Below are 24335 nucleotides of genomic sequence, written 5' to 3'. Positions count from 1 at the left end.
CTCCATACTGTTCTCCATAGTGGCTGTATCAATTTACATTCCCACCAGCAGTGCAAGAGGGTTCCCTTTTCTCCACACCCTCTCCAGCATTTATTGTTTCTAGAGTTTTTGATGATGGCCAATCTGACCGGTGTGTGATGATATCTCATTGTCGTTTTGATTTGCATTTCTCTAATGATTAATGATGTTGAGCATTCTTTCATGTGTTTGTTGGCGATCTGTATATCTTCTTTGGAGAAATGTCTATTTGGTTCTTCTGCCCATTTTTGGATTGGGTTGTTTGTTTTTTTGTTATTGGGCTGCATGAGTTGCTTATAAATTTTGGATATTAATCCTTTGTCAGTTGCTTCATTTGCAAATATTTTCTCCCATTCTGAGGGTTGTCTTTTGGTCTTGTTTATGGTATCCTTTATGCAATCACATCTCCTTTTCATAACGCGGCTGCAAAAAGCAGTGACAGCCTCCACCTCTAAGCCTGTGCGGGCGGGGCTATGGGTAGCAAACAGAGGGCGAGGCCAAAGGCGGCAGGGCTGCCACAACGCAGGCACCTACCTGTGCACCCTGTGCTGCTTCAGCAGCCACACTCCTGTGCGCTTGGGGCCTGTGCACGTCGTGGAGACCGCAGCTGTCTCAAGGCAGCATCGCCATACTGAATACCTGAGCCCATTCTTTCTGGGTCCAGCTCACCTGAGGACCAAGCAAGTCTTTAGAAAGAGTTTTCAAGTTTCTGTGATCCCCACAATATATTAAGTGAAAAAAGCAAAGTGCAGAACACTGTGTATATACAACAAAATTTTGAATAAAGAGGAAAAAATACACATGTTTGCTTGTATGGGCATTAAAACCTCTTTGGAGGGGTACATAAAGAACTGGTAATAATGGTTGACTTCAAGAAAGAGCTCTAGATAGGTAAGGGACAGGAGACAGGGTAACAGAGGGTGACTCACTGTATCCTCTTCTGCACTTTCTGAATTTGGAATTATGTGAATATATTATATATACAAAGATTTAATTTAAAATTAAACCACAAAGATACCATTTTTCACTTATGAGACTGGTAAAAACCCACGTATGATAATACACCCTGTGGGTGTGGCTTCAGTGAAATAAACACCTTCATTCACTACTAGTGGGATGATAAACTGCTACAACCCCAATGGAGGAATTTGACAGCCTCTACCTAACTTCCAAATGCTTGTGTTCTTTGACGCAGCAAATCCACTTCTGGGAATTTATCCTATACACACACTCACAGACATGTGAAATGATATATGAAAGGTTATTTACTGCAACATTTTTTGTTACAGCAAAATACTGGCAACAACTCAAATGTCCAAAGTAGACTGGTTAAATAAATTATGGCAATACACAAAATTGAACACTACATACACACACACATTATGTGTGTACATGTACATTAGCATATATATGTATATGGAAGTCTCTAAATACTGATTTGTCATCACTGGTAGGTACAGTAAGTGCAGAGTTCATAGTATGCTAACTTTTGTGTAAAAGGGAGGGGAGAAAATAATGGGTTTTGAACCATATGAATGTACTGCCTCTTTAGAAAACTAAAATTAAAAAGTACTGCTGAAATGGATAAACAACAAGGTCCTACTGTACAGCACAGGGAACTATATTCAATATCCTGTGACAAACCATAATGGAAAAGAATATGAAAAAAAATATATATATGTATAACTGAATCACTTTGCTGTACAACAGAAATTAACACAACATTGTAAATCAACTACACTTCAATAAAATCTAAAAAAAAAAAAAAGTACTGCTGAAGAAATCTAACATATCCTTATAGTTTTTCATCTGATGTAACTATGATTTGGATGATCTCAGAAGAAAAAGATCCTGAAAGCTGTATATGAATTAACTCACACACACTGTATTCACGGGTGGATACCAAAGGGGGAAGGTAATGTAAATAAAAGCTCATGTTGAGCTCGCTAATACTCAACATCACACCAATTTTCATGGTAACTATTTATGCTCTAGTCTTTAAAAATAACAGTTCTGTACCAGGTTGAGTAACTTTTTGATGCTGTTTTCAGACCAAAGGACCACAGAGGGATGAAGCGGCCCTGCTCTCGCTGAGACCAGCCCTCCGTCTGGGACCCTGGCGCTCTCCCACTACCTCACCTGCCCCTACCTTCTCCGTCTGCCCCACTCCCGCCTCTCTCCTCTCCGTTCCTCTCTCTTCTCTCCCGTCATTTACGCGAGCCAAGACTTCTTCTGTCACTGAAACCTCTCCTTAAATTAGCCCTCCTGCAGGGAGGCGCCAGGCTCTGCTCTCGCCTCCTCCTGGTGCCCAGCTGCTCCCTTTGTCATTCTGCTGCTAACGATGACCGGTGACTTCCTACTGCCGCCCCACGGGACACTTTTCAGCTCACGTCTTAGCTTATGAGACTGTCCTCTGATGCATTCGATAATGAACGACCCTTTGGCTGGACCTCGGCTAAAGTGATACCCACGTTCCCGGGTCTCTGCATATACCTCTGACTTTGCCCCTCCTCCTCTCTCTCGTCCTCTGGTCTCCAGGCCTTCGCTCTGGGCCACGGCTCTCCCCACTCTCCACTGACCGCTGAATGATCTCGTTCCTTCCAGAGCTGCCACTGCTCCTGCAGACTGACGGCTCCCAAGCAGACACCGCCAGCCAGGAATTCCCCCACAGCTTCCTGCATGCCTCCTCGTGTTTGTTCCAGTGACGCTGCCCAGGGAACCCTCCAAAACAGAGCCACCTGGATTCCCTTGAGCCGGCTTACCCTCTGGCTCTGCCATGACCCTCTGGGTCGCCGAGTTACCCAGGTGTGACATCTAGTTACCCTCAGCTCCTCCTCCCTTCCTGACCCCACCTCTCCAGCCCCCTCTCCAGAGTCAACGGCCCCGCCCTGCTATTTAGCATCTGAGTCATGACGTCACTGCCAGAACGTTTCTTGGATTCCTCTCTGTCTCTTCATCTCCGCTTCCACATCCTCGATAAAGCTTTAATCAGGCATCTTTTTTCGGATTACTCAAACATGCCTTAGTTGCTATCCTGGCCATCGGCCCTGGGCTCCCTTCAGTATGTCCCTGATGTGACCACCCCCACACACGACCAGCCTCCAGCCGCAATCTGACCACAGCATTCACTGCCCCCGCCCCTGAATGGCCACCCACCCGTACCGCGGTGGTCCTCAGTCTTGGACGAACATCAGAATTAATCACACGAGAGAGCTTTTTAAAATCTGATGCTGAGGGCTTAATTCAGCATCTCTAGAGGTGGGTCTTGGAATTCAAACTTTCATGCATCCCAGGAGACTCCAGCGTACAGGCAGGGTGGAGACTCGGTCAACACAGGGTGAAGTTCGAGATCCCGGATGCCGCCTCTCCTCAGCCTTCTCTCCTGCCATTCCCCGCTGTGGTCCTTCTGTTCTCGTAACTTCAACTTCTCCCCCAGTCTCCACTCGTGCTGTCCCTGCTGGCCTCCCCTACGCCCCACTCCCCTGCCCGCCTCCTCCTCCTCACACTTGACGGCCTGAGCTCAGTCGCCACCTCCTCCTGGAAGCCCTTCCTGATATCACCTCCTAAACAGGTAGGTTCTCCTTCTTCGTGTGCCCCAAGATCCTGTGTGCTTCTCAGTTACTGTATCGACCACATTGTATTATAATTATCTTTTGACTGCTTCCCAGGAAAGGCAGTTTCTTGAGGACAAGGGTTGCATTAATTTATTTCTGTATCCCAGCACCTGACAAAGAATAGGCATTCAGATATTTGAATGAATCAATTAAAAACTGAATGTCCACATATAATTGTGGTGATATTTAAATAAAAAGTAACTCTAATGAATGACAACTACTTATTAGTCAGCTGCCTAGATTAGGGGTATTGTAAATTTATTTTTACTGAAGCAACAAACAGAACAATGATGAGACAGGTTACTACTGAGGCACGCTCAGTGAGCTTCGGGAGTAAATTCTCCCCGATGCCTGATCTAAATCAGCGGCGCCCCGCGAGGTGCCCACAGATCACGTCAAGGCACACGGCTGGTGCCTCTCCACCACACACGACCGCTGGCCCAGCAGAGTCCGAGGTGCTGACGGAGCGCGGACAAAGGTCCGTTCTTCCTGAAGTGATGGCTCCAACAAAGGCTGTGGGGTTCTACAAGCAAACACGCCCTGACACCCTGACTCTGTCCCTTCCGTCACTGGGGCCAAGGAGGCCGCTGTGAAGGAGGCGTGGGCTCCCACCTCAGCCGCGGACAAGACCTTCAAGCCCGTCAGTGGCGACTGCAGGTCGGCAGGGGGAGAGAGGCCACTCTGACCAAATCACTCCTGGATGTACTGAAAAGTGACACTATTGAGCTAGAGAGGAAACTATGCTAAAGGAAAGTTTATTAATGGAAAGCCTTTTACCTGATTCAATTTTGTTAAGTATTTTTCTCGCACACTGTACAAAGGCCTCTTCCACGTTCTCCCCGGTTAGTGCGCTCGTTTCCAGAAACATCAGCTCTAAAATCGACATCAAACAAAACACGAAGCCATATTTAGGAGACAATCACAATTATTCAATTCAGAACTGCCAGCTTAGTACACTCTTAGAATAGTAGACGAAATAGAATTTAGTACTTAAAACCAGGTATTTCTGCAAATATGAAATCAATAAATGTCAAAATATTTTTTTAAATATTAGAAGAAATCTAACTTTTTATGAAAAGTAACTAGTATTTTGTGCTAGCACTTAAAGGCGTTGAAGAAACTAAGCAAGCAGGACGCGGAAGGAAGCAGGCTGGCTGAAGGCACCCGGCTGTTGATGTAAGACAAAGTAGCAATTGCCTTTCCAATAGTCTTCACATCACCACAAATACAACCTACAAGTGCTGACATTTGGTGTGCCGCCCTGACAGTGAGGGGATCTTACACGAATGAGCCCTCTTCTCATTCACCAGCTGGTGACTCATGCAGCAGAAGGCTGCTCTCCTTGCTTTTGTGACCAAACCACAACCTCTCCAGACCCTTGTTTCCTTCCTTGTAAAAATGAGTTTCATTTAAATGACAGATCAATTCCTTTCGAGCTTTAACATTCTCAGCGTGCATATTTCTAAACAGCTCCTTTACAAACTCATTAAGGCTTATGTTTTTATCGCATGTTTATTTTCTTAGCAGAAAATCTGCTCCTTTGTGAGAGTGTAAGTTGGTAGTCCTGGAGTCCAACTGAAAGTTGATATTAGGATATTTTAGTTATTGATTGCTTCTAAAAATTAAAGTTATTTTAAAATGTCTGAATTCTTCTCATTCAGCTGTCTATAAGCAACCGTTAATTTTATGTGTCATCCTTATGTATTCTATACGGAAATTCAGAGAAGTTTCAAAGGCATCTTTAGCCAAATGACTTAAATTTAATGTAAGTGAAATACAGCCAATTAGCCCAGTATGTCTTCTACTGCTTCCCTTTCTATTTACATCTAATATTTCACTAACCTAGCTTCAAATTACATTCTATAAAAGATGACATCATCTGATTAGGGCCTTTAAAGATTGTTATAAATTTCACTTTGAACCAAGACCTGTGATGATATTCAAAGATCCTAGACTGAAAAGTCACCACAGAATGCTAAGAGATTAGCTTTTATCATCACAGTGACCTTTTTTTTTGGCCACCCCACGAGCACGCGGGATCTTAGTTCCCTGACCAGGGATGGAACCTGCGCTCCCTGCAGTGGAAGCGCGGGGTCTGAACCGCCGGACCCCCAGGGAGGTCCCTCCTCATGGTAACCTTGGTAGGCAGAATGCAGTAGGGTGAAACTATGTTAAATGAGTCTGATGTACAGTAAAAACAACAGGAAGTTCCACACTTCCTAACTATGGCTGTGTCTCAGACCTCCAGGAGGTGTGACAGGTGAAAGGCCACTTGCCATTTTCCTGAGCAAATCGGGAGGCTTCTAGGAAAGTGACTTCCCGATCGGCGTCCAGGTCCTTCTTGTTCCCACAGAGGATGACGACGATGTTCTGACTTGCGAGCATTCTGGCATCTGTTAACCAATTAGTAAGCGCATTGTAGGTTTCTCGGCTGCATAATATAAGATTGTGAAAATAGTACATGTATTTTATAAAGCTAGCAACTCTTTCCAGTCACTCACACCACTCACAGCGCTTCTACACACGCAGGGCAAGGCCCACAGCCTTTAAGGGAACTCAGACGACCCGGAGGCCCCAGGTGTACACCACACCCACAGGGCGCATTTCACCGTGTTTGCGTGAAAACGAGGCAACAAGTCAGACAGCTTGCTGTCTGTAGTTTGCCCAAGCAGGGCGCAGTATTTACTGGGCTCTCGGTTCATGCGACACGTGAGCAAGACCTAAGGCTAACTGCTGCCACTCAGTGCATCCGTGTGATGCGCTGGTACTTTGCTTCACAGGAAGTTAACACACTGATTCTCTGTAAGGACTCTGTGACGCAGACTCTTATTATCTCCTGTCTCCTCGAGAAACCTGGGGCCCAAAGAGACTACGTTGCCCAAAGTCACACAAGCAGCCAGTGGCAGAGCCAGGACTTGATCAGGTGCATCCACGTTCAGGACTGTTTTCAGCCGTCATCTCTCTAAGGAGAAAATCCTCGTATATTCTAAGGACTGACCAAGGAACTGAATTTCAAATTTAATTTAATTGTGATACCTGGGTGATAGCTACACGCGGGACAGTGCACTCAGATCCTTACGATGGGCCAGGAGCTCTATATGAACCCAACCAACCGCCCAACAACCTCACGAGTATTACGTGGTCATTACTCCCTGGAACAGACAAGGAAACTAAAGTCCATACAGCGGAGCGCCTCGCCGGAGGACTCACACCGCTGGCGACGGGACCTGGGGTTGCAGCCCGGGCCACCCCAGCCTAGAGCCTGTGCCTGATGGGGCTCCGTTACTGCTAATGATTTACCACACGCAAAGCTTCACTTTGCAAACGTTAAGGAAAGTATCAAAACACCATGTTAAGAAACATAAGGACACTGGAGATGCTTATCTGTCTGAAGCTTGGGAACGCGCTGCTTTACATGGCAAAGTGGTGGAAGGGGCTGCTTCGAAAACCCCCAAGACCGCCAGGGAAAGGGCTGAGGGGCTTCCCGACCCACAGCCCTGCCACCGACGTGCCCAGCGCACCCGCGGGGAGGCTCGGACCTCGGGGAGCACAGGCCGGTGAGGGGTGTCGTTACCTGGTGATGTCATAGACGAGCAGCGCCCCTGCCGCACCCCTGTAGTAGCTTCTCGTCACAGACCTGGAAGAGTTACAGGCTTTCACTTTCCACCACGCAGAGCCCGTACCCCTGAGCACCATCTTCCCACACCAGACACCCATTTTTGCCTTGGAAACCACAACACAGGGACGGAGGTGGCTTTAAAGAGAAATGATTCAAAGTTATCTGAACATGGGCATGAAGGGCTGTCCCGCCTGAAATCGTGTCACAGGAGCGACCGGGAGGTGGGGACGTGAGGCTGGGAAGAGAGTGATCCTCCCCGGAGGGGCAGGAAGCCCTCGGCAGCCCTCCGCCCACCCGGGGTCCGTGCCTTCCTGTGGACGAGGGGCAGCGCGTGGCTGCGCCCCCGCCCCCGCGGCCTCCCCTGTCTTCCGCGAGCCCCCGCCCGAGCGCATCTCGCCCGCGCCCACAAGCTCCAGGATTGCTCCTGCAGTAACACACCTTCTCCCTGCATCTCGACTCTCTCCCCGCGTGTTAGATCGCTCCACTAGCAGAATACAATGGGCTCCGGCACCTCCCAGCTTGGACGACTGCCAGGCAGGCGGCGCGACGCTCCCGCTTCCGTCCCATCTTGGGCCCCGCTCGCACCCAGACTTCTCAGGAGCTGCCTCGCCAGCACCGCCTCCTCCTGCTCCGTGGACAGAGCAGCTCCACCGACCCCGCGGCACCTGCCCTCCCCTCCCCCGCTGCCTGGACCCCGCCCCCTCCCCCCAGGCCGCAGCCCTACTCCCTCCCGGTCTCCTCTCGCACCAGCTACTCTGGACCCTTCCTCTGAATCTGCCCCGTTGGTCCTGGAGCTCCTTCCCCCAGGCTGGGTCCTGGGCTCTCTTTTCTCCCAACGCTCTCAACCCCGGTTTCATCCTCAGCTCGGCCTACTTCTGCAAGAGCCATCCGCTAGCCCGGCAACTCCGTGTGACCACAATGAACGGGTCACAGACGACAACTGTCAGGCAGAACCCTTTGGCTCCCGGCCTACAGGCCCCTCCTGGAGGGGGCCCCACCACCCACTCTGTTTACACAGCCAGGAATCTCTCCAGCCACTCTGAGCCCATCACAAAGCGATGTGACGCAACGTGTCCCACAGTGGACACGTCAGTCAGGGCCCGTCTCACCAACTGGTCAGGTCCTACACCGTGCACGTCTCTACACCTTCACCAGCACCGTCCTGATCCGAACCACCAGCTCTGCCTGGACCCCTGCCACGTGCGTCCCCTCTGTCACCTGTGTCCCTCAGTCCACCCTCCAGGTCCTCCGCAAGGCCTACAAGGCCCTGGTGCTCAGGGACTGGGGCTCAAGTTCGACCCCCAATGGTCAGTGATCTAATCGATCGTGCCTACAGCCTGGAACCTCCCTAAGGACCCCTAAGAAGTGGGGCTCAGAGAGCTCCCGCCACCTCCCTGTTCCCCAGGCTGGGGTCCCCCGGTGGCTCCATTTTCCTCTCTTGGTTCCTCCCTTGTGCTGGTGAGGTATATCCTCCTGAAGCTTCTAAGAGAGAATATATGAAAGACAACCTTTGTTTCCCTCCATTCTTGCATAACTGAAAGGTATTTTGATTTTATTCTCACACTTAATGGATAGTCTGGCTGAGTTTAGAATGTTAGGTTGGAAAAAAGAACTTTTCACGTTGAGTTCTGAAGGCAAGGCTTTAATTATCTTCTAGCTTCCAAGGTTGCTGCTGAATAGTCCAGTGCAATTCTCATTTTCAATTCTTGATATGTGATTTGCTTTTCCCTCTTGGAATCTTCTGGTATCTTCACTTCATCCCTGGTGTTCTGAAAGTTTACGTGGCAGACCCTGGTCTGGATTTCCCCTCCTCATCTGTGTTTGGTGTGAGGTGGAATCTTACAGAGTCTCATTCCTCTAGTGGAAAATTTTCTTCAATTGTTTCTTTTACTGTTTCTTCTGCTCTTCTGTCTTCGGGAAGGCTTAACTGGTCAGGCCTTGAGCTTCCTGGACTAACTCTGTATGATTTTTTAATGTTGTCTCTTCCCTTTCTCAAGTTTACTGTTTAACATTCTGGAAAAGCACTACTCTATTTAATAGATTATTTTAATTGCTCTTTTTAAATTGTAATTTTGTTCTTATTCCCCGAATGCAATATCTACTATTATTTGGGAGGATACTGTAGTTTTAGTTTTTGTCTATTCCCTGAAAGTTTCTATTTTCTTTATTTTGGGCTCTTTCTCTTATCTTAAAAACTTTCGTCAAGTGTCTGGTGATCCTTGGTTGATTATTTATATTCAAGAACAAGGAATGCCAAACTCTAAAAGATGCTCTTTATGTGTGGGCTATTCACTGTGAGATGGCTGGACAGAAATTGGGCTATTTCATTGGGGAAACCAAAATGTTAGTATCTTTAAGCCTTTTCTTTGGGGCTACTTTTCTGCAGATAAGAATCGTTTCTCCTGCCTGAGACATACACACTTGGCTGCCAGCAGCTAAGGAAGAGGTAGGGGAAGAGGGTGAGGGTCGGCAGACTTTCACGTAATTTCTGTCTTTCCAGCCCTTGCCTCACTCATCCCTGCCCTCGGCTGGGCCTCTACTTTTAGTTTTCAGAGGAACCTCCATACTGTTCTCTATAGTGGCTGCATCAACTTACATTCTCACCAACAGCATAGGAGGGGTTCCCTTTTCTCCACACCCTCCACAGCATTTATTGTTTGTAGACTTTTTGATGTTGGCCATTCTGACCAGTGTGAGGTGGTACCTCACAGTAGTTCTGATTTGCATTTCTCTAATAATTAGTGACGTTGAGAATCTTTTCATGTGCCTGTTGGCCAACTGTATGTCTTCTTTGGAGAAATGTCTATTTAGGTCTCCTGCCCATCATTTGATTGGGTTGTTTGGTTTTTTTTTGATATTGAGCTGCATGCTGTTTGTATATTTTGGAGATTAATCCTTTGTTTGCAAATATTTGTTTGCAAATATTTTCTCCCATTCTGAGGGTGGTCTTTTTGTCTTGGTTTCCTTTGCTCTGCAAAAGCTTTTAAGTTTAATTATGTCCCATTTGTTTATTTTTGCTTTTATTTTCGTTATTTACGGAGACGGATCAAAACAGATATTGCTGCGATTTATGTCAATGAGCGTTCTGCCTCTGCTTTTCCTGCAGGAGTTTTACAGTACCTGGTTTTACATTTAGGTCTTCAATCCATTTTGAGTTTATTTTTGTGTACGGTGTTAGCGAGTGTTCTAATTTCATTCTTTTACATGCAGTGGTCCAGTTTTCCCAGCACCACTTATCGAAGAGACTGTCTTTTCTCCATTGTATATTCTTGCCTCCTCTGTGGAAGATTAATTGACCATCGGTGTGTGGGTTTATTTCTGGGCTCTCTATTCTGTTCCACTCACCCATATGTCAATTTTTCTGCCAGTACCACGCTGTTTTTTATTTTTAAATAAGGAAGTCCTTCTAAGTCTGTCCAAGGTACTTTCTCTTTTTTTAAAAATAAATTTATATATTTATTTATTTTTGGCTGCATTGGGTCTTCATTGCTGCATGTGGGCCTTCTCTAGTTGCAGCGAGCGGGGGCTACTCTTCATTGTGGTGTGCGGGCTTCTCATTGCGGTGGCTTCTCTTGTGGCAGAACACAGGCTCTAGGCATGCAGGCTTCAGTAGTTGTGGCACACGGGCTCAGTAGTTGTGGCTCGCAGGCTCTAGAGCGCAGGCTCAGAAGTTGGTGGCACACGGGCTTAGCTGCTCCGCGGCATGTGGGATCTTCCCAGACCAGGGATCGAACCTGCGTCGCCCACATTGGCAGGCAGATTCTTTTTTTTTTTTTAATTTATTTTAATTTATTTATTTGTTTATTTTTTTGGCTGTGTTGGGGCTTTCTCTAGTTGTGGCGAGCAGGGGCCACTCTTCATCGTGGTGCGCAGGCCTCTCACTATCACGGCCTCTCTTGTTGCAGAGCACAGGCTCCAGATGTGCAGGCTCAACAGTTGTGGCTCATGGGCCCACTTGCTCCTCGGCATGTGGGATCTTCCCAGACCAGGGCTCGAACCTGTGTCCCCTGCATTGGCAGGCAGATTCTTAACCACTGCGCCACCAGGGAAGTCCTACCATGCTGTTCTGATTACTACAGCTTTATAGTAATATTGTCTGAAGTCTAGTTATGATACTTTTGAAGCAAACAATTATTGAGCATTTAAAATATTATACCTGACTTTAAGTGAAATGCTTGCACTGGGATTGAGTTTTATTTAACTGAATTTTGAAACTGTGAATATCTCTTCTGTTTGACTTCCTGTATCTATTCAAAAAAACATAACTAAAATATTAATCTACTTTCCTGCTTTAGTAGTTACAGAATATCAAACATGGAACCTATCTGCTATGGACTGCGGTCGTCGTTCCAAACGCTGATTATGACTTCAGTGTAATGCAAGTGCTGAGGAGAGAATATTCTGTGGAATGTTTTAATGTAAAGCAAAACCAACCCCCAAAGAGGTTTTAAAAAATTCTCCTTTTAAAGTGAAATATAGAGAAAAATTGTTTGTGCTACTACTTTGCCTTGATTTTAATCTAAAAGTTAATTGTGGAATATGCAATGCCACGACCTCCTAATGTACCACTAGGTCCCAAAGAATAAATTAGCCTCCAAATTAGGATGCGTGCACTCGGAAGAGATTCTAATGTATTCTTTCCTAAATCAATGCTGTGTGGAGAAAAACTGACTTTTAGCTTGTCTTAAAGCTTCCAGAGGTGAATTTTCTAAAATCTTGAGGGTGGGGGGAGGGAGGAGAGGACCACGTACATTAAGAGAAGATAATTGATTATTTCAAACCCAATTTTCAAATATTTTTATTAAGTTAGAGAAAAAGCTACCTGAATCGTTCTTGGCCTGCTGTGTCCCATATCTGTAACTTTACATATTTACCACCAACATTTATTATCTTTGAGCCAAATTCCACTCCTATTGTGTGATTTGAGTCATCTTTGACTGAAAAAGAAAAAGAAATTTAATTTTAGGACATTAGGGAAACAGGCTTATAGATTTATACAAGTAACATTAAAATCAAGAGTTCTGTCAACGGAAAATGTAATTTACTGTCGCCATTCATTTCTCCAACAGTCAGATGAAAATAAGCACTCACTGTTTTAAACAGAATACACACAGTTCCTGTTCTCAAAGAGACAATAAAGCTTTTTCTCAAAACACCTAAACAAGCCATATACTTAAAGCTGAGGCTTGGTGGCCACGCCATATAAGACCATATCTACCTGACCACCGCTAAGGTTCTCATGAATGGCAACTGCACAGAATACTGGGTACCATCTTGGAGGGCTTACTGCCCAGTGACAGACTGCAACTTGGCCAACGATAGTTTCAACTATTCGGACAAACGTTCTAAAGAAATAAAAGTAAAGGGAAGGAAAAGCACCGTAGCCCAAGAAAGAAACTTGATGCTCACCAAAGACGAAGGGAAAAAGAAGAAAAGACAGAGTAAAAAACTCAGAACAAACACACCCCAAACCAAGACCTCTATGCACATTACAGCTGTTGAGTTTCATGAACTCGAGTATTGTGTGTGGCAATCAATTGGAATGCATTTGCTGGAGAAATCAATACTGTCTGAATGGGCAGGGAGGCTGGCAAAATAACTAGTTTGCTAAACCCAATTGGAATAAGCTGTCTTATAAAAGAAAATTTCTGTGACGTGAAAGGAAAAGAAAAAACAAGTATCTTGGCTACATAGTCCATTGACTGGTTTATATTTTATAACTATAGGATAAAATTTAATGGTACCAGAAACCAGGGCGCCATCTGACAGCTGTGTTCATTGCTCCCTGGGGGCCTGGGGGGGGAAAGGGTCTGATTCCAGCAGCTTGTCTCAGGCCCAGACAGTGCAGACCGGCGTGGACATCCGCTGGTGTCCAGCTACTGGGCCAGCCTGGCAGTAAAAGCCTTCACAGGCAGTAACGAAAGGCCAAGGGCATCCTGATTAAGACACAGCTACGAGAGCAATACAGTGAAGCCTCGTTACATCATTACTGTGGTCGTGAGGGGTGAGGGGAGGATGTGAAGGGAGAGTGTCCGCCGAGGCCAGGCACCCGGCCCAGCATCCCCTCTTCTGAGATGGAACAATGCAAAGTCTGGGTAACTCGTACAGAACCCCAGGCTGCCCAGCGGGTGAACGCCTGTCAAATTCAAGAGGGACTGAGCCACGCTGGGTCCGTGTCACTACATGAAGGTTCCAACAAGCTCCTGGTCGATGGAAATGGAAGCAGCAAAAAACACTTCTAGAATCTTATTCTTCAGAGCTCTTTCCCAGGACACCCTTTGCTGCCTCTGTCTCCACCGCCCGCCACCTAATGCATCTCATGCATTCTTACTTAAGAGGCACTTCATTAAGTGAGATTAATTTTCTGTGTTCGGGCCTTCACCTGACTACCTCTAGATAGACAGGTCATTCTCCACAATTCTTTCCATTACTATATAAGCACGGCTTATTTTAAGGGCCTTTTAAACCTACTGTCTTTTACAGTAGCTTGGAATACAAAATTCAAACTCTCTCACCAACACAAGGCAAGTCAACGGCACAAGATATTTTCTGTGGTTGAAAGGCCTGGGTTGGAGTCTAACATGCACCGTTACTAGGCGACCATCCCAAGTGCACACACCAAGTCCTGTAAACCTATGTTTATTTACCTGTAAAACAGGACTGATGACAATAGCTGCCTTAAGGACAATACAAGGCCGCTGGGGACCAAATGCTATCTTATCCAAAATGTACAGCTAGGGTTCTCGGGCCACTCCTGCCAGGAAATGGAATTCCACAGCATCATACTGTATTCTAGTATCTGGAAAATGTACAGGACAATTCACTACATAATGAACAATGACCCACTATTAAACTGAAATGCTAAATAAAAAATCAGATTACTAAACATTTAATAACATAAACTTTTTATGTCATTTAAAAATATTTTTAAACTATGACATTTTCCCTGAAAACATATTCGGAAGTTTTGTCCTAAACAAATCTGCACAAGAGCGCACTCTCAGGAGAAGACATGAAAGAAACACCAACCACGTGAGGTCACTTACATTTTTTTTCAATAAACTGATGAAGCAAGCAAGACTTGCCGGTTCCTGCATTCCCAATAACCAAGAATTTAAACAAAAAATCTGAAAAACAAAAAGAGACTGTGAAACATAACTTTAGAACAGGTGCTGTGAACTCAGACTACAATCATAAAATTTAATGAAATCTCAGTTAACATAAAAGAAAAAAGAGGTAGCTGAATATTTTGTGAAAATGGCAATAAACACACTGACTTACCTTTCCACCTTTTCCATATATGGCTTATATGCTAACCCACTGCCTTTTCAAACTGCTCTGGGGACAATTTCTTTTGATACTGGAAGTTTGAAAACTCCTCTTGTAATGACTGAAATCTCTTTGCTATTCAAATAAATACACACACAGTGACAAGCAAAAATCGCCTAGAAATTACAATTTTTCTGTACAAAAGAAAACACCTGGTAGACTTACAGGCTTTGAGAAGTTCACTCCTTTCTTCTTTTAAAAACAGGTGTAAGTTCTCCCTGTACTTGCAGACTTCTGTGGCCTTGCCTTTATTCCTGTGTCTATGACCTTGGGGAAGGCCAGCCTAAGCCCAAGGGTCTGGGTCAGTACTCTGCATGGGATATTTGTCCCATTCAATAGAGAGAGAGCTCTTCACTTCTTCTTTACACAGGGGAATAGATTTAATTTGGGATCCTACTTTCCATACACCGGAAATAGAGGCTTTCTAGAATGGAATCTGTGAATCGGAATGATGGGGCATCGGTAGCCTGACACCGGCTTGGTGATTCCTTCTGCTTTTTCTGTTGGCGAAGAACTCTAGTTCTGTTCAGCCTAGCGCTGCAGGCACCAAGCCCCTCTCCACCCTCACACTTTGACCCCGACCCACGTCTGCTGACCCCTGGCTTCCAGGCTCATCCTGTGGCCCTGCTCCACATTCCTGGTTCTGTCGGGGGCACCTCTGACGGTGTCACCTCCACACTCCTGTTTCAGACCTGACCACGCGCTCCCAGCCCTGACTCCTTCTCGCCCTGCCCACCCAGTGAAGCACAAACGGTCAATTTGTTTGCTGGTGCTTGCTCCAGGCCTGTTCCTAAGAACTACATTCCTTATCACCCAAAGGTCAAGCCTATTCAACCTCTCATGCTTTTCAAATAGTTACAGGCAATTAAACTTGTAGGATAGTGCTATTAACAATTGTTAGCATTTAAAAATACCTACAGTTTTATGCATCTCACTGCCTGTTTTAAAAGCATGCCACACCAGTGTTCATAACAGCACTAGTCACAGTCGCCAGAAGATGGAAGCAACCCAAATATCCATTGACGGATCAACGATAAACAAAATGTGATAGATACATACAATGGAATATTATTCAGCCTTAAAAAGGAAGGAAAGTCTGATACATGCTACAACATGGATGAACTTTGATTGTGCTAAGTGAACTAAGCCAGTCACTAAAGGAGAAATACCAGAAGATTCCATTTATATGAGGTACCCAGGGTGGTCAAACTCACAGAGACAGAACGTAGGAGGCTGGGAGAGGGGAAATGGGGAGTCAGGGTTCAATGGATATGCATATCGGTTTGAGAAGATGAAAAAGTTCTGGAGATGGATGGTGGCGATAGTTGTACAACAATGTGAATGTACTTAAAGCCACTGAACTGTTGATTTTAAAATGACAAATCTCATGCTATGTATATTTTACCACACATACAAAATAAAATACGCAAGTCTCATCGTTGTCATTGAACAGTTTTTACAGCCCAAGAAATTAAGATTGCCAGGTTAAAATGAAAATACTGAAATTTCTCAATCTTGTTCAATATCCTCTTCTATTTAAGAAATAAAGCCCAATACATTACATAGGTTGTAAACACTGGAAGATGAGAACCAGGTAAAGATGCTGCCAATATATAGGCAAAAGTAAGTCTTGAGAGCAAAAATAATTTATATATACAAATGCGAATGTTTCTCATGTTTTATATGCACATAGTAAAAGGAGTTTCACAAATCCATCTAATCCTGAAATAAAAACTCATAGATCTAAGCACAGACTTTGGCTTAATGCTTGTTCCATTATTATTTTCTGCTTTGGAAGTTTTGCTTAAATGGACTCTATTATGGTAATCACTTTCCAGATTATACCACAACCTCAACAGGTAAAAGGGTAACATCAAATGACTTGCACTTGCTGGACAAAAGCCAAGTAAGATGTGTAATTTCCATATGTAAAAATATTTAATTCCTCCAAAAAACTCTTCACACTCTGAATCTTGTAGCTCCAAGAGGTAAGTTTTCATACTTAAATAGAAAACGCTTTTTTTGAAAACCCTCTTGGGTTAAACAACTAGAAATGCTGGAAAAAATATATCATATTAAAAAAAAAATACATAGCTGACCTTTCAGGAAAGAAAAGGAAATCTCTAGATGCTTGGAACTGGAAAAAGCAGTAGGGGCCCCAGATGGAGGGTTGTCAGTATTGAGTTTTAACACCTGTGGGACAGGATTCAAGAGCTTGTGCCCACGTGAAGGAAGGAGTAGAGAGCTGAATCTGAACAAGTGAAGGACAGGCTGGTAAAATCCTCTCACCAGCTCAGGAGGACAAGGAACCTTCTCTGACTCTGCCCAACCTCTCAGCAGGATCAGCAGAAAAACATTACCCTCTGAAGATTTATCATGGGCTGGCTCCACAGGTGAGTGTGAAATTCAAACTTAAAAAACATGTTGACAATGAACCTCCAAGTCAAGAAATTTAAAACTATAAAAATGGCCTTAGAAAGTGATATCAACAGGATGCCTGGAAGATGCAAACGCAGATCACTCTGGAAGGACACATCCTCAAACCGGGATACATAGGAGTCCCATGCTTACAGCTCCTCTGAAGATGAGCAATCCTCATAATCTAAAATTACAAAACATTCAAACAATCCATCATGAGTGAGTCAGCAATCCAAAGAAATGACAATTTCAAGAATTTGATAAAAAAAAGAACCTGACAGAGTATACTCAGGATGATTAATACCATAAAAAAAGAACTGAATCCGTAAGAAAAGATGAATCCATAAAAAATGATTTAAAAGAAAAGGTAGATTTCCAGAATTTGTCTGTCTAGAAATAAAAACTGTAGTCATTGAAAATAAATAGTCAATGGATGAGTTAAAGAGTAGAATCAACAAAACTAAGGAGAAAATTAGTGAACTGCAATCCAGACTGGAGAAAATTACTAGGAGACAGAACAGAGAAATGAAGAGAGAGAAAATATGAGCGTTTAAGAAAAATGCAGAATTGAAGGAAAAGGTCCAACATATAGGTCTAGTACATATTCTGGAATGCAAAAAAACAAACAAACCAGAGAATGAGGTAGAGTCAATATTAAACTGTAAAAGCAATCAGCAAGAAAGGAAAAACTCCCTATTGAGAAACGAGGTTCCTTTACCCCACAGGTCACCATCTTCACAGTGTTGGGGCAGGAGCACAAAAACAAGGAACTGTCTAATGTAGAATTCGATGTGCAAAAAATGATCCTTAACACCGCGGTGGACTTCGGCTTCCAAGAAGATGGAGTAGAAAGTACTTTTGCCCATTCTGCCTGCTCAGGACAACTTAGAACCCTAGACACTACATATAAAAGAAACATAAGAAGACTGTGAAAAGTGTAGAGAAGGTGGCAAACTGGCCAGGGATAGCCTACTAGTGGGGGAGGGTGAACGGATACACAGGTCTACCCCAGAGATACCGCAGGTTCAGTTCCAGACCACTGCAATAAAGCAAAAATCACAATAAAGTAAGTGACACAAATGTTTTGGTTTCCCAGTGCATATAAAGTTATGTTTACACTATCTTGTAGTCTATTAAGTGTGCAATAGCATTCTGTCTAAAAAAACAATGTACGTACTTTAATTAAAAAAATACTTTATTGGTAAAAAACGCTAACCGTCATCTGAACCTTCAGAAAGTCATAATCTTTTTGCCACAGGAACATCAAAAATCACTGATCACCATAACAAATATAATAATAATGAAAAAGTGTAAAATATTTTGATTATTACCAAAATGTGACCCAGAGACACAAAGTGAGCAAATGCTGTTGGAAAAATGATGCCAACAGACTTGCTCAATGTAGAGTTGCCACAAACTTCACTTTGTAAAAAACGCAGTCTCTGTGAAGCACAATAAAACAAGGTATGCCTGTAAGAGAAGGCAAGGTTTTTATATTTCACTCGAACGTAAAATGATGACACCAGTAGACTGTGATATGTATATATAATGTGATACCTAGAGCAACCACTAAAAAAGCAATGCAAAGAGATATACTCAAAAACATTATAGGTAAATCAAATGGAATTCTAAAAATGTTCACATAAACCACAGAAAGACAAGAAAAAGAAAAGAGGAAAATGAAAAACAGAACAGAAAGCAAAAATATAAAATGGCAAAAATAAATTCTAATAGATCAATTATATTAAATGTAAACTATATAAATATATCAAGTAAAAGACAAAGATTGGCAGATTAGTTGAAAAAACATGACCCAACTATAAGCTGCCTACAAGAAACTCCCTTCAATTATTATGTTCAGGCAGGGTGAAAGTGAAATGATGGTAAAAGGTATATCACACAAATATTAATCAAAGTAAATCATTATCATTATCAGCTAAAACAGTCTTCAGGGCAAAGGAAATGACCAGAGAAAGAAAGTGTCACTATACAATGAAAAAAGGGTATTCCACCAATAAGACATAGGAAGCCTCAATGTGTGCACCAAAAAACAGAGCTACAAAATACATCAAACTAAAGCTTGATAGAACTGAAAGGAGAAACAAACCCACAATTATGGCTGAGACTTCAACACCCCTCTCTCAACACTGATAGAACTAGACAGAAAATCAGCAAAGACACAGAAGAACTCAACTTGGTCAATCAAGAGGATGGAATCAACATTTACAGAACACTCTGCCCAACAAGAGTGGGACACATATTCTTTCCAAGGGACGATGAAACGTAAATCAAGATGGACTACACCCTTGGCCATAAAACAAACCTCAACAAATTTAAAAGAATTGAAATCATATAAAATGTGTTCTCCAACCACAAGAAACTAGAAATTCATAATGTAAAGACAATAGGAAAATCTCCAAATACTTGGATATGAACCAATCCACATCTAAATAACCCATGATTTAAAGAAGAAGTCTCCTGGGAAATAGAAAAAATACACTAAGCTGAATGGAAATGAAAATATAGCTTATCAAGATTTGTGGGTTACAACTAAAGCAATGCTGAAAGGAAAATTCAGAGCACTAAATGCATATATTAGAAAAGAAGAAAAGTCTCAATCAATTATCTAAGCTCCTACCCTCAAGAACACAGAAAAAGAAGAGCAAAATAAATAAAGCAAGCAGAAGGAAGAAAATAAAGAGCAGACATCAATGAAGCTGAAAACAGAAAAACAAAGAAAATCCATAAAACAAAGAACTGGTTCCTGGAAAAGATCATTAAAATTGATAAACCTCTAGCAAAACTGGTGAGTTCAAGGTCTGGGGGCAGATCAAGGAAAAAGACAGGACCTTGAGATGGTCACAGCACACCCCACCTTCGTTTGGGTAGCACTTTGACTGGTTGCATGGGAGGGAAGCCAGACAGCACCTACTAGAGGCCTGTCACAGCCCCAGAGTGTGTCTAAGCAAAAGTTTGCAGATGAGAGTGCGGCTTCATAGGGTATTCAAAGCAGGCAGCCTCTAGATGGCTAAAAATATGCATATTGGGGCTATATTTAAAGCAACTGAGTGTGTAAGAATGGAGTCTGGCAAGGCTTTGCCAGACTGGCAAGGAGTCTGGCAAGGCTTTGAACTAACGTCTCAGCTTGCTGTGAAGAAGAACACCACAGAGAGGCCAACATGCAGGGCCATCTTTAACTCATTTATGTAACAAAGACTCACAACAACAACAACAAAGGGAGGACACACATAGCCAATTTCAGGTCACAGCACTACAGACCCAGCAGGGTAACAAAGGAGTAACAAGAACAGTTCCACATACTTTAATTTGACTTCTTAGATGAGACGGACCAATTCTTCAAAAACACAAAGTAGTACAACTCAGCCAATAAAATAGATAACTTAAATAGCCATATAACTTAAGGAAACTGAATCTGTAATTTAAAAACTAACAAAAAAGAAACATTTAGGCTGGATGGTTTTACTAGAGAATTCTATGAACATTTAAAAAAGGAATCAACACCAACTCTATATAACATCTTTGAGAAAACTGAAGAGGAGGGAACCCTTCCCCAGTTATTTTATAAAGCTAGTATTTCCCTGATACCAAAGCCAGAAAAAGACAGCCTTAAAACAACACAAACGACAAAGTAGTATCTCTTATGAACATTAACAAAATATTAGCAAAAAGAATTCAGTTTTACATATATAAAAATTATACACTAAGACCAAGTGGGCTTTGTTTCAGGGGTGAAAGGCTGTTCAATATTTGAAAATCAATCAATGTAATTTCTCTACTAACAGGCTAAAAGGAAAAATCACACAATTATATCAATTGATGCAGCAGAAGCATTTCGTCAAAGTCAACAACACTCATTCATGATAAAAACACTCAAAAAACAAAAAAAGACAGCAACCCAGAGAGGAACTCCCTCAACTGATAAAGAGCATTAAAAAAATTCTACAGCTAACCTTACACTGAACAGTGAAAGACTTGCTTTCCTGCTAAGATCAGGAACAAAGTAAGAATATCCGCTCTCACCACTCTATTCAATATCATACAGGAAGTTCTAGCCAGTGCAGTGAGGCATAAGGAAACAAAGGCACACAGATCAAAAAGGAAAAAATAAAATTGTTCCTATTGGCAGATGATATGATTGTCTACATAGAAAATCCAAGGAATCAAAAAAAAAAAAAAAAAAAAAACCCAAAACCCTCCTCTAACTGATAAGTGAGTTCAGCAAGGTCCAGATTGTAGGATATAAAAATCAATCATATCTCTACATACTAATGACAAACACATGAGCGTCAAAATTTAAAATATAACACCACTTGCAATCACTGAAAAAAAAAAACTCTGGCATAAGTCTAACAAAAACAGGTAAAGGGTTTCTATGATAAAAAATACTGCACGATGCTGATGAAAGAAACAAAAGGCAATCTAAATAAATAGAGAGACATACTGTGTTCATGAATTAAACACTGGACAAAGTAAAGATGCCAATTCATTCCTATTTCTAGCAAGACTTTTTGGTACATATAGACAAGGTTATTCTAAAATTTATATGGAAAGACAAAGGAGCTAGCATAGCAAAAACAATTTTGAAAAAGAGAAACAAAGTGGAAGCAATCACCTTGCCTGAGTTATTATGTAGCTACAGCAATCACACTGTGAGGGACTGATGGGGGAGACACAAAGATCAATGGAACAGACCAAAACTAAGAAGTAGACCTACATTAATATGTCCAACTGCTTTTGAAAGTGCAAAAATCATTTCACAGAAGAAAGTGAGCCTTTTCAACAAATAGTGCTGAAGCAGCTGGACATCCATGGGGGGGGAAAAGAACTTTGACCTAAGCTTCATATCTTATGCAAAGTTAACTGAAAATAGATCACGGACTTAAAAGGTAAAAGATTACTATGAAACTTTTAGGAAAAAATAGGAGAAAAGCTTCAGGATCTATGGCTAAGCAAAGAGCTCTTAGACTGGACACCAAAAAATAAAATAAAATAAAAACAAAATTAAAATAAAATAAAATAAAATTAAATTAAATTAAAATAAAATAAATAAAATAAAATCCAGAAAAGGAAAAACTGATAAATCTGACTTCACCAAAGTTGAAAACTTTTGCTTTGTAGAAAACCTTGCTAAGAGAATAAAAAGACAAGCTACAGACTGGATGAAAAGATCTGTAAAATATCCAACCAAGGACTAGCATCTAGCATATATTCATCAATTAAAAAAAAACCCTCTCAAAACTCCACAGTAAAAAAATTCAAACAACTCACCATTAGAACTAATAAATGAATTCAGTAAGGTAACAGGATACAAGATTAATATACATAAATCTGTTGCATTTCTTTACACTAATGATGAAATATCAGAAAGTAAAAAAAAAAAAAAATTCCATTTAAAATTTCATCAAAAATATATCTAGGAATAAACTTAACCAAGGAGGTGAAAGACCAATACACTGAAAAATATAAAACATTGATAAAGGAAATTGAAGATGATTCAAAGAAATGAAAAGATATCCCACGCTCTTGGATTGGAAGAATTAATATTGTCAAAATGTCCATACCACACAAAGCAATCTACAAATTTAGTGCAATCCCTATCAAATACCCATGACATTTTTCACAGAACAAGAACAACAATCCTGAGATTTATATGGAACCAAAAAAGACCCATAATTGCCAAAGCAATCCCGAGGAAAAAGAACAAAGCTGGAGGCATAACCCTTCCAGACTTCAAACTATACTATAAAGCTACAGTAATCAAAACTGTGGTATTGGCACAAAAACAGACATATAGCCCAATGGAATAGAACAGAGAGCCCAGAAATAAACCTACAGTCAAAAATCTATGACAAAGGAGACAATATACAGTAGAGAAAACACAGTCTCTTCAACAAGTGGGGTTGAGAAAGCTGGGCAACTACATGTAAATGAAATCAGAACACTCCCTCACACCATATACAAAAATAAACTCATAACGGTTTAAAGACCTAAATATAAGACATGACACCATAAAACTCCTAGATGAGAACATAGGCAAGACATTCTTGGACATAAATGGTTGCAATATTTTCTTAGAAATAAGAAATAAAAGCAAAAATAAACAAATGGGACCTAATCTATTTTAAAAGCTTTTGCACAGCAAAGGAAACCATCAATGAAATGAAAAGATAACCTACAGACTGAGAGAAAATATTTGCAAATGATGAGACCAACAAGGGGTTAATCTCTAAAATATACAAACAGCTCATGCAGCTTAATAACAAAAAAACAAACAACCCAATCAAAAAATGTGTGGAAGATCTAGACAGACATTTCTCCAAAGAAGACATACAGATGGCCAACAGGCACATGCAAAGATGCTCAGCATCACTGATCATCAGGAAAATGCAAATCAAAACCACAATGAGGTACCACCTCACACTGGTCAGAATGGCCATCATCAAAAAGTCTACAGGAGGAGCTTCAAGATGGTGAAAGATTAAGAGGCGGAGATCACCTTCCTCCCCACAAATACATCAAAAACGCACCGGATTAAATCTCCACAGTCAACCTGATGTACCCTGCCTCTGTGGAATACCTGAGTAGACATTGAATCATCCCAAATTGAGGAGATGGACTTTGGGAGCAACGATATATATATATTTTTCCCTTTTTCTCTTTTTGTGAGTGTGTATGGGTATGCTTCTCTGTGTGATTTTGTCTGTATAGCTTTGCTTTTACCATTTGTTCTAGGGTTCTGTCTGTCCTTTTTTTTTTTAATTACTTAAAAAATTTTTTTTCTTAATAATTATTTTTTATTTTAATAACTTTATTTTATTGTACTTTATTTTATTTTATCTTCTTCTTTCTTTCCTTCTTTTTTTTTCCCTTTTATTCTGAGGCCTGTGGAGAACAGGCTCTTGGTGCTCCAGCCACGCGTCAGGGCTGTGCCACTGAGGTGGGAGAGCCAAGTTCAGGACACTGGTCCACAAGAGACCTCCCAGCTCCACATAATATCAAACACCGAAAATCTCCCAGAGATCTCCAGCTCAACGCCAAGACCCAGCTCAACTCAACGATCAGCAAGCTACAGTGCAGGACACCCTATGCCAAACAACTAGCAAGACAGGAACACAACCCCATCCATTAGCACAGAGGCTGCCTAAAATCATAATAAGGCCACAGACACCCCAAAACACACCACCAGGCGTGGACCTGCCCACCAGAAAGACAAGATCCAGCCCCACCCACCAGAACACAGGCACAAGTCCCCTCCACCAGGAAGCCTACACAACCCACTGAACCAACCTTAGCCACTGGGGACAGACACCAAAAAC

The 24335-nt window shown here is 42.3% G+C and overlaps 2 protein-coding genes across 17 annotated transcripts in view; one reads left to right on the top strand and one right to left on the bottom strand.

Annotated features, from left to right (window-relative positions):
* Nucleotides 1–2157, top strand: part of CCSAP (centriole, cilia and spindle associated protein) — a 41725-nt gene extending 39568 nt beyond the window's left edge. For all 9 annotated transcript variants that reach the window (XR_008616306.1, XR_008616304.1, XR_008616305.1 and 6 more), the window contains one exon: nt 2070–2157. The gene's annotated coding sequence lies outside the window, so the exon portion shown is untranslated. The remainder of the gene's footprint in view (nt 1–2069) is intronic.
* RAB4A (RAB4A, member RAS oncogene family) overlaps nt 1–24335 on the bottom strand; it is a 95489-nt gene that overhangs the window by 50905 nt on the left and 20249 nt on the right. For 4 of the 8 annotated variants that reach the window (XM_055081385.1, XM_055081384.1, XM_055081386.1 and 1 more), the window contains exons 2-7: nt 14298–14378; nt 12074–12188; nt 7207–7269; nt 5909–6063; nt 4410–4505; nt 553–687 (exon numbers count right to left, since the gene is read on the bottom strand). In XM_055081385.1, the coding sequence (XP_054937360.1) occupies nt 572–687; nt 4410–4505; nt 5909–6063; nt 7207–7269; nt 12074–12188; nt 14298–14378 (626 nt within the window). In that variant the 3' untranslated portion in view covers nt 553–571. The other 4 variants (XM_028482030.2, XM_028482027.2, XM_028482029.2 and 1 more) reach the window with 4 other exon arrangements.

Source organism: Physeter macrocephalus, chromosome 20, assembly GCF_002837175.3.
Source record: "Physeter macrocephalus isolate SW-GA chromosome 20, ASM283717v5, whole genome shotgun sequence".
Classification (NCBI taxonomy): domain Eukaryota; kingdom Metazoa; phylum Chordata; class Mammalia; order Artiodactyla; family Physeteridae; genus Physeter; species Physeter macrocephalus.
The sequence above is the reverse complement of the archived record's forward strand: the minus strand, read 5'-3'. Positions and strand labels throughout refer to the sequence as shown.